Below are 14,181 nucleotides of genomic sequence, written 5' to 3' on the forward strand. Positions count from 1 at the left end.
AGAGTTATCTCAAATATTTGCAGAACTGTGGATTCAAAGTTGTTACAAATAGGAGTGAATGTAAGTTAATTTCATTTGATGTTTGTGTAACCCTTATCATGATTTCTTTTCACTAACTTATAACATTTATTCTTACAGTGTAGAGACTATCCTGATTCATATGTTTGGTGGATAAGGGAGAGATGCATTGAGCTGATTCTGGACAAGGCAATCACACCATATGATCCTGACTCCCCTCTTCCTCCCAAAACTTCAATGGCCAAGGGCACAAGCAAGGGAAAGGGCAAGGGAAAGGGTAAAGACAATGGCAATGGTAAGGGCAAGGGCTAGGGCAAAGGCAAAGGCAATGGGACCACTGCTGTAGAGTCTAAAAAAAAAGGAATGCCAATGCTTTCTCCTCTGAAATTTGATCCATCCCCTCTTAAGCCCCAAGAAAAGAGACTACCTGTAAAGGTGAAATTTTTTCAACAATCAAAGAAAGGCCCTGTGAGAAAAAATATCTTTGAAGAAATCGATAAAGAATCAAAATAGCAAACATAAGCATACACGAGCCTTATTATTTTGGCTTTGTACATTTATATGAAATTTTTGTACCTCATGGTGTAATGAAAATTTTCACTTATAAATCGAATGTAATGTACATTTTATTTATATACATTCGAAAGGCAACTTGCTTCATGATAGCTTATGAGCTCCCACTAAAAAATATATTAAGGACAGTCTATTAAGATAAATTCCTGCAAAGTTTTCATTCTCAAGGCTCAAAACTCACAATTGTGGGAGACAAACAACTCGTACAAGAGAAAGAGCGCTCGGCTCTTTTTACCAATTGTTACGCCATTCACTTTGAACTTATATCTAGGGGATGTATTGTCTAGCAATTCCAAGGTATCCCTCACATCTTTCAGACTCCAATTGGAAGTAACATTCACCTTCTTTACTTCTTCATGCGGCAAAACGTGCACCGCAAGTTTATATGGTGTGTAATCTGTATCGGAATCCAAGGGAACCCAAATACCCAATCTTAGTTTGTATCTCCTGTAATCAAAGCCCAAAGCAAGAGTTTGGTGAGGGATACTGTAAGCCAAAGCCAAGGATTGAGGGCATGCACTGCACCTCAAGATATCACCCTTATGGTCGCACTCTCTAGATTTCCAATGCGTCCCTATAGTGTTGTCCAAATCCTCTTCCGAAAAGTTTCTACTTAGCCAGGATACCTTCGTTCTTTGTAAATTTGTTGTTTTGAAGCAAGCCACGAAGATATGGAGGGGTACAAACCATGATAAACGTATTCTTCTTGAGATCCTTCCAACTGTCATGGACTTTTTAATATCCTGAGATATTTTGAATTTGAAACTCTGCACCGTTACCTTGTCAGGAATCTTCCAGTTTAGAGACGAAAGACTTGGCAATGGAAAATCTTCGATATTCCCATACCTATCCGCTTTAGAGGGAACCACATACTGTGCATAATATATAAAAACCTTGCATTCACTAAAAAAAGACACAGTTTGATCGGCATAAATAATGTCTGCCAATACCTTATGAATGACATGGAAAGTCCCACTTAGGCTTTCCACAGGTTGCCATTCAATACTTGTTGACGGAAAGATATCTACAATGAGGAACCGTTTGTTAGAACTTGCATAAATGGAAAAGAATTATATACGTTATTCAACTAATAACTTACAATGTGTTTGTTGGGGAACACGTTCATTTGGAGGCAAGTGCATATCCTTGGCCATGTAAACATGTTGCACCTTGACAAACCAGCCTTCGGGCATAATTTTGAAGGCAATGATATGCCCCTTCCAGCGATGTTTTATATCATCTCGTTTTCTTCTTTTCACCTTATGAGAGCCCTTGCAAGATGGCAGTATGGTAACCCAATCGTTTACAGCAAAGGTTTTGGGCTCAAAATTTCCATCTGCTCCCTGGCTATAGACTGTGCAAGAGTGTATTAAATGAGAAGGGCGCCTAGAGGAAGCCATGAAAAGAATGAAAGCGCAGAGAAAGAAGCTCAAAGAGGGGTGAATGAACTAAAAAGTAGCGCCAAGAACACAAACGAGTATGTATTGGGTGCCAAAAACAATATTGAAAGATCTCGCGACTTTCAAAAAACTCATTATTAATTTCATCACATCTCTGTCACGTATTTTGTCAGATTTGTAAGTAAATAACGTCTTTGGGACTCCAAAACATGTCAGACTTTAGGGGTTTTGGCTAAAAAAGAAGAGAGAATCACGAAATGGACTCCACTATCTCTAAAAAAGAGGAGACAAGAATACCATATTCTTGCACACGTGGCAAACTCTCTTTGGCCCTTTCCTTAATCCCGTGATTAACAAAAGTGCATTTTTTGAAGCGTTTTTGGCCCTAATGGTGTACGTGACTTAGGTCCGTCCTATGGAAGGGTGGTACCGGTTAGCTGGGAACTTTTCTTAAATGATGAGATAATAAGACTATGAAGATCTAGTGTCAGTAGATGTAGAATCCTGATTTATTTTGTTTTAGGGGAAAGGAATGGGACTATGCCATATGGGAGAGAGGTTGAGTTTCACATCCCTCTCATTTGCCATTCTCCATGAACCAAGTGCAGCATGAATCCGCTTCGACTTTGTTGTTCCTACACAAAGTGGTACATCTAGAGCTTGATGCTAGCTTCGTCCTAGAGACTTTGCTAATAGGTAAGAAACCCTGACCTCAGGATCCCAAGTGGGAATGGCCGGACACTTCTGCTCTAAGAAGACTCGGGAAGACCTAGAGACTTTGCTGATAGGTAAGGAACCCTGAACTCAGGTCGATCCCAAGTGGGAACAGCCAGACACTTCCACTCGGAGTAGACTCGGGAAGACCTAGATCGCAAACCCTGTGTCATTCCTTGGGAGTGCCAGGCGGAGCCTTCTAGACCCTCCTCCTGATGGGCTATTAAGACGTGTCCCACAAGCGGACGAGCGGACACGTTACAAAAAGGCATTACTCTATAGTAGAAGCATCCCCATGGGTAATGAATATTGTTTTCTTCTGATCTTCTTCTACTATTCTAATCTGGAAATATCCAGAGTATCCATCGCACACACTGTAAAGTTCATGACCAGCCACTTGATCCAAGATCTCATCTTGAAATGGAAGAGGATAGTAGTCCCTCTTAGTGGTTGCATTAAGAGGCTTGAAATCAACACATACTCTCCACTTTCCATTATTCTTTGGCCTAATTACAATAGGAGACACCCACTCTACATCATCAACATGATAGGTGAATCCTGCATCAAGCAACTTCTGAATTTCATCTTTAAGTATATTTTCTTGAATTGTACGAAGTCTCCTAAGTTTTTTAGCCACTGGTTTATACCCTTCTTTCAATTTGATATGGTGCACAATGCTGTAGTACCCCTGAATTCATGATATTTTGTAGCAAATAGTTTTGAGTAGTTCTAAAAAATGGCTAAATATTTATCTCTTTCATCGTTAGTCAAGTCATTTCTAGCATATTCATAAGCTTGGGCAATCCAACATTCATTTTAGGTTGCTAATTACATGTTTCCTACATGAGGTCTATACTTCCTATAGCAATATTTACAACTTTTTCTTATCTCTTAGAACGTCGAAATGATAACGCAAAGAGGTCAACATCCCTAGAGAGTAGGCTAGCTTCACATTCTCTATCTTCCTTATCAAGGCTGTAATTTTTTGAATCACTACTTTCATCACCTCCAACATCACTTTCATGTCCATTTTAAATGGCAGACCCTATTTTCATGTCAAAGATCACTCTCTTATGAGTTGGCTTCTCTAGATAGAGTTCCAATTGACCTCTATACTAGTCTTATCTAGACCTCATACCAATCAGCCAATGATCAACTCAAAATGAGTATATGCCCCAAGTTTTATAGTCATAACATGGAAATCTAAACATGCTCTTTGGCCTCCAATGTTGATTTCCAAGTTCTCAATGACTCCCAAACATTTCACTTTTGAGCTGGTTTCCATTTTAACCTTAAACAATGACATCCCTGTCATTTTATGATGCATTTGCAGCATTTCTTCTTCAGTGATTACACACACTTGTGCACCACCATCAACATAAAATTGATCAAATTCCCTTCTGTGTATCCATGCATCCATGACATGTATAATGTCTTTCACACCTGATAGGTATACCACTCCAACATGCTCAGTTCGGGTTTTTCCTTTCCTGATAACCAACCCATGACATTGCCTCCTCATAGATGAGTTCATCTGCAGTAGCTGATCATATATAACATCTGACTTCTTACCTTTTAAATCCTCAAGCAAGTTGTAAAGAATTTGATTTACTCCCAAAGCAAAGTCCCACATTTGAATTTTCCTTCGTTGTCTAGCTTTCTTGCTGGTTTTTGGATCGTCTACAACATGTTTTCCCTTTTTAATCCTTACTGCCCTCTAAGTTTTAGTTTTAGTATCCCTCTCTCTCGCTCTCTTGTTAGCTAAAACATCTGCATTCTCCCCATCATTTGACATGTTGGTTTCAATCAGATTCATACTCGATGTGCCTTCACCAAGTCTTCTTTCCAACTGTTGCCTAGCTAGTTCAAGTGGCCTTTGTTCCTGTTGAGGTCTAGCATCTTGCCTAGCATTCCATTGTGGCATGGTACATCTCCCATCCTATTCTTCTTGGATAAGGGAAATCAGGAGCAATATGACCTCTCTCCCTGCAATTAAAGCATTCAAAATTTTCCCATCTATTTCTTGGAGGTCCTCTAAATCGGGGATTTAATTTTTGTGGGCTTTCATTTTCGTTCTTTTCTAATCAATCTCTTTTTTTCGAGCTTTTTCGTGCAACATATCCATTCTGCATATAAATAGTCTTACTTAAGGAGTACGACACATTGCATTTACATGAACACACACACATCAAGAAAACAAAACCAATGAAAAACTAGTAAAATATTTTCGTGTCAAATAGTTGCAAGGTACACTCTTCCTAAAAACAAATCAAAGATCCCAATGCATGTAATCTCTTAGACAAAATTGGGCATAGTCACATGACGAAGTGTATAATAAACATATATATAAAAGTAGTAACAAAATGAAATGTCTAGAGTCTCTCGAAAAAAAAAACACACACTCTCTCAGCATGGTACCGGTCCACACACTATGGTGGACAAACACTCCCCATAGAGCACATCATCTATTTCTAGACACATGCAATGTCTCATCTCCTCTGCACTGGCCCGCGCCAAACCACCACAACCCGCAAACACATCCAAAACATAGTCGTAGCATTTCGTAAATGTAGCTAGTAACCACCTAACCATATCACCAATCACATATCACCAATCAAGATACAGAATCTTTGCGGCCATGCAAGTAGAAACAATGAAAATACCATACAAGGTAACCTGAGAGCAAAAACATGCAAGACTACTTACCGAAAGAAAAGATGAGTCCTCTCTGCTCCGCCTCTGACAATGACACCATCAACGTCCATGGGAAAGACACAATCATCCATCATGTAGCTACAATACGCTGGAAACAATCTCTCTGAAATCTTCTCCCCAGCCTCTCTGTCGTAGCAAGGCACAACATGACCAGCACGATGCCAAAGACACACAGTAAGATCAAGTACCTATTCACGAGTGGAAATAGAATAAGTGATCCATGTTTTTATTTAAAGCATGTAACATAAACTTTATTTAGAACATACAACTGTACGTTCAACGTATCCAATTTTGTTATCTTACCGCCTCTCTAGTAACGGGATGTCGATAAGCCTTGGAGTCACACATGAGTGTCCAAGTGCGGTGAAGCACAAACCCCACCCTTGCCGCATCCGTAATAAACTCACCTATATGCTCTGCTAAGCACATAGTGACTAAGAATCCCTGGTCGGCCAAATACTCGCGAGCAAGGTCCATACAACCCATAACTAGACCCTTTGAGAACGTGTTCCACTTGGGAATAGTCATGCCCTCTACAAACAACATTGGTATTATGATATATGAGAAGTGAGTTTGATGTAAACCTTGTGTGATAGAAAGCATAACTTACCCAATGGGATGGGACCTAGAGCATCCACAAGCAAGCTCGTAGGAAAATCCGCAAATATCAATCGAGCCACCTCTTGACATGGAACTCCATCTTTGCTATAAAGATGCATCTTTTGTGTTGCAAAAAACTTGTTGATGCTATACACAAAACAACATAGTCATTAATGCAAAGTAACCGATGATGCAATGCTATATGCAACATGTAAATTGATGTTCTTGCAATATGTAGTTGTCATGTCTACCTATCAAGGGCAAATCTATCAATTTGGGTCACATCCACTAATAGAGCATCGACATATGTTTGATACTGGAACCCTGCAACAATTATCTCAAAGTAATTTATTTTTAATAATCATACACAAATTTCAAGTTAATATAAGACTTCTCACCTACTAAACGGGTCATAGGTCGCCTCTCCCAATTCTCTCGACCAAGAGATGAATCTGCAACAAAGGAGGTGGTGGGCGCCATAGAGGACTCTGGCACATTTTTTCTCCCTGGATTACCTTGAGTACCCTGGGTGGCACCTTTGGTAGCCTTGGTTGCTTGCTTCTCTACAGTGGTGGGTGCGGTAAGCGGTTCATGAGTATCAACTCCCTCCTTGAATCCTACATAGTATCATTCACCCTTAGACTCCCATGCATGAGCACAAAAACTATTGCTACAAAAGCGACAAGATGTTTACATAGATTGAAGTACTTACTGTCATGCAGATCTTTCTCTTGCTTAGGGATAACCCCCACAGGGTAATCCAGCCACCAAGGGCAAACACTTGCCTCCCATGCCGTCAATTTTCTATCACATAACGATGGAGAATACATAGTGTTCTCGTCACGAACATCAATCCACTCTCTTGTGAATTGCGGAGCTGCATCCAGCCTCTTCTCTTCTACACATTGTAGTATCCACCTGCAACATTCTTGCCAATTACGCAAGCAAATGCATGCAATCTAATATGAAAATCAGACACACAATCTAATATGAAAATGCATGCTAACCTATAAATCACACGTTTGGTTGAAAACGTAAGCTCTGGCATCTTCTCTGCAACATCTGAAGACTTCACTCCATCCAAGAGGTGTACAAAAGCCTACACAAGTTTCACAAGCGCTTAACATTAGCACATATACATTTTAAGAAAGAACTTAAGAAAGCAATATGAATGCACTGCATTGAGTCAACCTGCATGACATGATTCTTCATGTTAAGCTTAAAGAACTCCTCAAATGAATCTGGCAGCTGTGGACCGTCTACTTGTATCCTATCAATCTGAAGTAGTGCCTCCGAATGCAAGTGAGCCCAATATGTCTCTTTCTTCATGTAAACCCGAAAGAGCTTATAATCACCAAAATGCGGGTATTGGGGGTCTTTGGCCTTTGTGAGACTCATAAGATGCAACAATATTTTTTTCTTGTGATGCACAACAATATACACAAATAGAAAGCATTGAAGAAAAAAGCATCACATACACACACCTTGCGTTATATATACAAATTACCTTTCCGCAGGGATTTTTGAGCTTGTGAGACAATACAGCTTGTCTCTTGTGATCTTGAGCATGCTTGCATCATCCCACTTTAGCCCAAATAACAACTTAAAGAACTCATCACCATTTTGGGGATTAGCAATGGATAGGTATTTGTAACCCCTATCCTTAAGGCGCTCCTCTTCCACCCTTGTAGCCTTCTCCAAACGTTTCTTCCTCTCTACCTCATCTAGACCAAGAGCCTCAAGCTTAGCAGTTTCTTTTGAGATGAAGACATGAAATTCATCCTATCATTCCAAAAAAAACCTAAATTAGAGATAGAAAAGCACATCTCATACAAGTGAGCCATAGAAAGAAAATCACCTTCCATACAAGCTGAGATATCAAACCGCAAGGAGAGTTATACCATGGAGCAACACCATGATAATACCTTGCCTCTATACTCATCTCAACCTCAGCCCACTTCCTCATGGCCGGACTCAATCTATCTAGAATGGAGTCTTTGTTTGCAATACCAAACTTTTGAAACATATACACCTCATGCGCAATATTTGGAGTAACATGAGCTCTGGCAATACTATTGAAAACAAACAAAAGCATAATATGAGAATGTAAGTGTAACATATTACAAAGAGGAGCATAGTTAAAGGAAGAAGACTTACGCGTTGGTGGTGTCTAGTGCGAGTAGTAGCTTTGCTTCCTTTGCCTTGGGCACCTCAATGAATTGGCACCGTACACTAACATGGTAGTGAGCACAGTCGGAGTACTCTGTAATTGAAAACCAACAAACATAAGAATGGGATACGAACATTCAATACTTGCATGTATAGTGGACAACTTACTTTCCTTGATGCGTTTCCACCACGTTTTAAGCCTGTGGTTTCCATCCCAAACCAAGAACTTTTTACCCTTAAGGTCTTGCCACTCTCTTCCAAGAGCCCTCTCAAAATCCTCATTTCTTTGACGCCATATTGGACCCCATTCATCTAGATTGCTGGCTGTCACTGACATGGTCTCCCCTCTCGGACCTTCAACTGACACAAGGAAGTGTCCCATAGTCTCAAGATAACCAGTGGAATCAAAGGAAGGAATCAACCACTGGGCATCATCCGTAGCAAATCTGACTGCCTCATGAGCCACTAATCTGCAAAGAGGCACAAGAGGAGGTAGCGTCCTCTTTTTTATATAAAATTGACTCAGCACATCCTTCATCAGTCCTAGAGAGACTTGCTTGCCTAAGTTCCTTGAGTGCTTCTTTTCTTTTTCATCATCATTCTCCCTTTGATCACTATCACCACTCACCTCTTCTTTGTCATCTAGACTATCATGCTGCACATTAGTCTCTGTAGGAGCAGATATTAATAAGTAAAAATTAAAAAAAGTAGCATTAAACCAATCATATTTAATACATAACACTGAACAAAGCGTCATATGTAAATGAAATGGACACATAAGTGACTACCTGTGTGCTCCGCAACCCCGTCAATTGTATTGGAGTCCCCATCCACTTGTGCTTCGCCATCAATGTAGACACATCTTTTTGGACCACGTCCTTTATTTGTTGAAGGAGTGTCCACTGATCTCAAACGTGATGATGCTTCTTGCTCTAAGATCCGCCCAGGAACACATCCTGAACGTAGCTTCATACAGACTTCATGGCTACTATGAGGTGACACACATTTCTCTCTTTCTAAGCACTCTTTTAGGTGCCATAACTTTCTCTACACACTTACAAATAGATACACAATCAACCTCTTTAATATTAACAACACAATAAATCTCTTTAAGATTAACAACACAATCAATCTCTTTAAGGTCACGGGACAAAGCCACGGACGAAGCCACACGCTTGTGCATAAGCCCACGGATCGTCTGCATGGACGCGGATGATTGGGGGGTTCAATCTCTTACCTTATTCTCACGAAGCATATGGGACGAAGCCACACGCTTGTATCCATGGGGGGTTCAATCTCTTACCTTGGAGGCCCGTCGGACGGCATACGGGACGGCACACGGGACAGTTGCCATGGGGCATAAGCCCACCCATTGTCCGCGTGGACGCAGACGATTGGGGGGCTTCAAGGTGTTACCTTGGAGGCCCACACGACGGCGCATACCAAATGACGGGACGGCATACAGGACGGTTGCCACGGGGCATAAGCCCACCCATCGTCCGCGTGGACGCGGACGATTGGGGGGCTTCAAGGTGTTACTTTGGAGGCCCACACGACGGGACGGCATAACCAAATGATGGGATGACATACGGGACAGTTGCCATGGGGCATGAGCCCACCCATCGTCCGCGTGGACGCGGACGATTGGGGGGCTTCAAGGTGTTACCTTGGAGGCCCACACGACGGCTTAGCCCACACGAAGCATGACCAAATTAACACGACGGCTTAGCCCACACGAAGCATGACAAAGCGTAACAAAGGTAAACCAAAAGACAAAGCTTAAGCCCACCCATCGTCTGCGTGGACGCGGACGATTGGGGGGCTCAAGATGTTACCTGGGACGGATGAAGCCGTTGATATCGCGGATTGGGAGGCCACGGACGAGGCCACGGAAGAAGCCGTTGATTGGGAGGCCACGGACGAGGATACGAACAGTCGCGCAGTGCTGCAGGAGTTACGAACAGTCGCGCAGGATACGAACAGTCGCGGATGCAGGAGTTACGAACAGTCGCGGATTGGGAGGCCACCGTCGTGAGGCACCGTCGTTAGTCACTAGTGCTGCAGGAGTTACGAGCAGTCGTTAGTCGCTAGTGCTGCAGGACGAAGCCGTTGATCGTCGCTAGTGCTGTAGGAGTTACGAACAGTCGTGCACCGTCGTGAGGCACCGTCGTTGTGGGGAACCGTCGTGAGCTACAGGAGCGAGACCGTTGTGGGGCACCGTCGTTGTGGGGCACCGTTGTGGGGAACCGTCGTTGTGGGGCACCGTCGTGAGGCACCGTCGTGAGTTGTGGGGCACCGTCGTGAGAGAGAGACGGAGAGAGGGAGAGAAGGGAGAAGGGAGAAAGAGAAGGGAGAAAGAGAAGAGAAAGAGAAGGGAGAAAGAGAAGAGAAAGAGAAGGGAGAAGGGAGAATGAGAGAAGGGAGAGAGAGAGAGAGAAAGAGAAGGGAGAAGGGAGAAAGAACGGAGAAAGAGAAAGAGAAGGGAGAAGGGAGAAAGAGAAGGGAGAAGGGAGAGAGGGAGAAGGGAGAGAGAGAGAGAGAGGGAGAAGGGAGAAGGGAGAGAGAGAGAAAGAGAAGGGAGAAAGAGAAGGGAGAAGGGAGAAAGAACGGAGAAAGAGAAAGAGAAGGGAGAAGGGAGAAAGAGAGAAGGGAGAGAGAGAGAAAGAGAGAAGGGAGAAGGGAGAAGGGAGAAAGAGAAAGAGAAGGGAGAAGGGAGAAAGAGAGAAGGGAGAGAGAGAGAAAGAGAGAAGGGAGAAGGGAGAAGGGAGAAAGAGAAAGAGAAGGGAGAAGGGAGAAAGAGAAGGGAGAAGGGAGAGAGGGAGAAGGGAGAGAGAGAGAGAGAGAGGGAGAAGGGAGAAGGGAGAGAGAGAGAGAAAGAGAAGGGAGAAAGAGAAGGGAGAAGGGAGAAAGAATGGAGAAAGAGAAAGAGAAGGGAGAAGGGAGAAAGAGAGAAGGGAGAGAGAGAGAAAGAGAAGGGAGAAAGAGAAGGGAGAAGGGAGAGAGGGAGAAAGAGAAGGGAGAAGGGAGAAAGAGAAGGGAGAAAGAGAAAGGAGAAAGAGAGAAGGGAGAGAGAGAGAAAGAGAAGGGAGAAAGAGAGAAGGGAGAGAAGGGAGAGAGAGAGAGGGAGAGGAGAGAGAGTGAGAGCAAAGAGAGGAGAGAGTTGAGAAAGAGAGGAGAGAGTTGAGGAGAGACTTAATAACCCTAATAAAGAAGTTAGCCGTTGATTGCGTAATTAGGTAACTAGTTGGCCGTTAAATAATTAAATAATTAATACAACATAAATAAATTATGAGTGCATAAAGGTGAAGCATGGTGGGTGGTTGAGTCGTAAATTTTTCTATTGATTTCTCTCCGCTTGTAGTGACGGTGAACTATTGCCTTTTCTTCATCAAATACACACTATGAGCTATATTCAGAGTTTTCTTCTCTTCATCAAATACTAACCCACCAGAGGGCACGACATGTCGAGTTTTGCTATTTTGACATGGAGACTAGCCAGTGATTGCTTAGAGCACAGGGTTTCATTAAGAAATGGGGAGATTCTTTTGAGTGAGTACTACCTACAGAATCTATTGCCTCCAACACAAAAATTCCAGGGGTTGCAAGCCATCATAGAGAATGATGGTGGAGCAAACAATGTCACTGTGTCTCCAAGATGGGATCATCAAGGGCATGCGCACTATCTGATTGATAGTACATTATCATCCACCTACTCTATCAGGCACTCAAGTAACTATGTGTGCATCTCTAACAGTATTGAGTCAATAGAAGATGAGATTGACAACTACATTGATTGTACTCCAGGTTGTAGCAAATCAACTCCAGTGTGTCTTGACGTACACTCAGATAACAAGAAGGATGTTGATGACACAAATGTCGGGGAGGACCTATGTGTGGGCAGCCAAAGCGAGGACTTATCTTCCTATGATAACTTGATTGCAGCCTTCATTGAGGAGAAAGCTAGAACGGGTAGATTGAAAAAATTACTAGCGCTCTGTGGACCTCCACGAAGGGTGGATGAGCTCCCAATCGAGTATAATGGCACAATTGCTTTTGAGCTTCCAGCCACAGATAGCAAGAAACGAATGATGGGTATGGAACAAAAATATGATGGTCACCTGTGGTCGCGGCCCTCACAGACAAATATGGCAATTGAGTGCACTGTGCGCTTGAGCTATTGTCTTGGAAGTCTTCAATGTCTTAGGATCACTTGTCCTTACTACATAACAGAGGGAAAGTACAATGATGTTTTTTTCCATGGTCACTTGGATAGAACCGTGAGCATGGGTTATCCTGCAAGTGAGGGAAACTCCAAGATAACATGTCACTATTGTCTTAATGTTGCTACTTGTGTAGCCATTTGCAAATGCATGATCTATTATGTGTTGCCGTTGGATCCTGCAATGACACGTTTGGTGATCCATGTTGGGGAGCATGCTCACAGTGTTCAACATGGCACTAAGAGGGCAACCCTTGACAAGGTGCGGAGGCTTGTGAGCACGGTCCTAAAGATCGAAAAGGGAGGCCCATGAAAAATACAGATGCTAGTCGCTCGACAGATGTTGTTTGAATCTTTAACAAAAGAAGACGAGTCGGAGGCGACATAGGTGGATCTTAATCATTTTCTAGAAGAAATGATGCCACTTGTGCAGAATAAAGGGTAGGCTTGTGCATTATTATTTTCTGCTTGCAATGTATGTCCTGCATTTGAAATAACCCTCTAATAAACACATAGGTTCAAAGGCATTGTTTCACAAGAAAGAGCCAAACAAGGTCAGGTGGTTGGTGATGGGTATGACAACATACTTCTTTTGCAAAAACGTTGTGTCTTCCCATTTTTCCATGGAAGTAGATTTCCAGGACAAGGTGATGCCAAGGAGAAGTGCTACTTGTTTAAAATGTCCACCAAGGGACCAGCATCAGGGGTGGACTTAGTGAATCGTATGAGGCGAATTGGGACTGGAGATTTAGGACGTGCATGGGTGCACTTTGATCATACCCATAGGATTGATGGGTGGGCAACTATGTCTTGTTCAGTTTATGATCACGGGTATGTGGCAACATAATGAAAGCTTTTATTGAAATTAAATTGTTGTTTATGAACACTATACTAATGTATCAATCATGAACTAGCATGAGAGCATTGCAGGTAATTGCAATATGTGAATTTAAAGAGGAGGATGAAGAGTCTCAAATCCTATTTTGGAGAAATTTGAATTCTGTCACGGTTCAATGTGGCCATGATCCACCTGACTTTGCTGGATTTATGTCCGATGAGGCAAGTGCGAATTGGATGGCAATAAGGGCTGTGTACAATGGAGGGCCTCATAACATAATGGAAGGGAGGGAGCGTTCTTGTCTTTTTCATTGGGAGCAAAGTTTGCAAAAGCATACCAAGAAATTAGTCCCTGTGGATAAACAAATGCACCACATTGAATTGTGTGAAGCATGGAGGCTAGCAATGACAACTCAACTAGCCTCACTTCAGGCCTCTGCTATCCGAGATTGGTGGGCACGAAATGTCAACAAGGAACACATCAAGGCTTTGGATAGGTGGTTGAAATGGTGGGAGCAAAGAATTGCCCACTGGGGAGGAATTGAATCTCATGTAAGTGTGACATTTTTTCCAGCTCCTTAAGATTTGTTGCACAATGTAGCAATGGGGAGAGCTACTGATTCTATTTTTGGATTTGACTCCGCAGGCTAACAAAAGTCCTTGGGAACATGCTCAAATTCCAAGCATAAACTTATCAGAAAGTGTCCATGCTAGTTGGTTAGCAGGTGAGGGTGGAAAACGAAAGATATCACTTTATGATGCATGTGTTAGTGATGTTTTGAATGCATATATTCAATGTGCAAAGAGGTTGGGCTATACCACGGGGAGGTTTATTGGATCTGGGCCTTCTATGGAGTCTTTGTTGGCTAGTGCCAACAAAAGGGGATCCCCAAATCCCTCCTCTGTTGCACGGGCGTTGCAAGGTGTTGTAGCTGG

General features: G+C 42.6%; 1 protein-coding gene across 1 annotated transcript; it reads right to left on the bottom strand.

Moving 5' to 3' along the window:
* Nucleotides 1-6,026: 6,026 nt before the first annotated feature.
* Nucleotides 6,027-9,393, bottom strand: LOC148029325 (uncharacterized). Its single transcript, XM_087688550.1, has 10 exons — nt 9,268-9,393; nt 8,978-9,155; nt 8,358-8,858; nt 8,213-8,283; nt 7,028-7,119; nt 6,733-6,824; nt 6,419-6,637; nt 6,272-6,344; nt 6,101-6,167; nt 6,027-6,065 (listed from the first exon to the last, which is right to left on the bottom strand). The coding sequence occupies exons 1-10, from the start codon at nt 9,391-9,393 to the stop codon at nt 6,027-6,029; spliced, it is 1,458 nt and encodes a 485-aa protein (XP_087544676.1).
* Between the last annotated feature and the right edge of the window lie 4,788 nt (nt 9,394-14,181).

Source organism: Lygodium microphyllum, chromosome 11 (genome assembly GCF_053477565.2).
Source record: "Lygodium microphyllum isolate KBCC chromosome 11, Lygodium_microphyllum_v1.1.10, whole genome shotgun sequence".
NCBI lineage: Eukaryota > Viridiplantae > Streptophyta > Polypodiopsida > Schizaeales > Lygodiaceae > Lygodium > Lygodium microphyllum.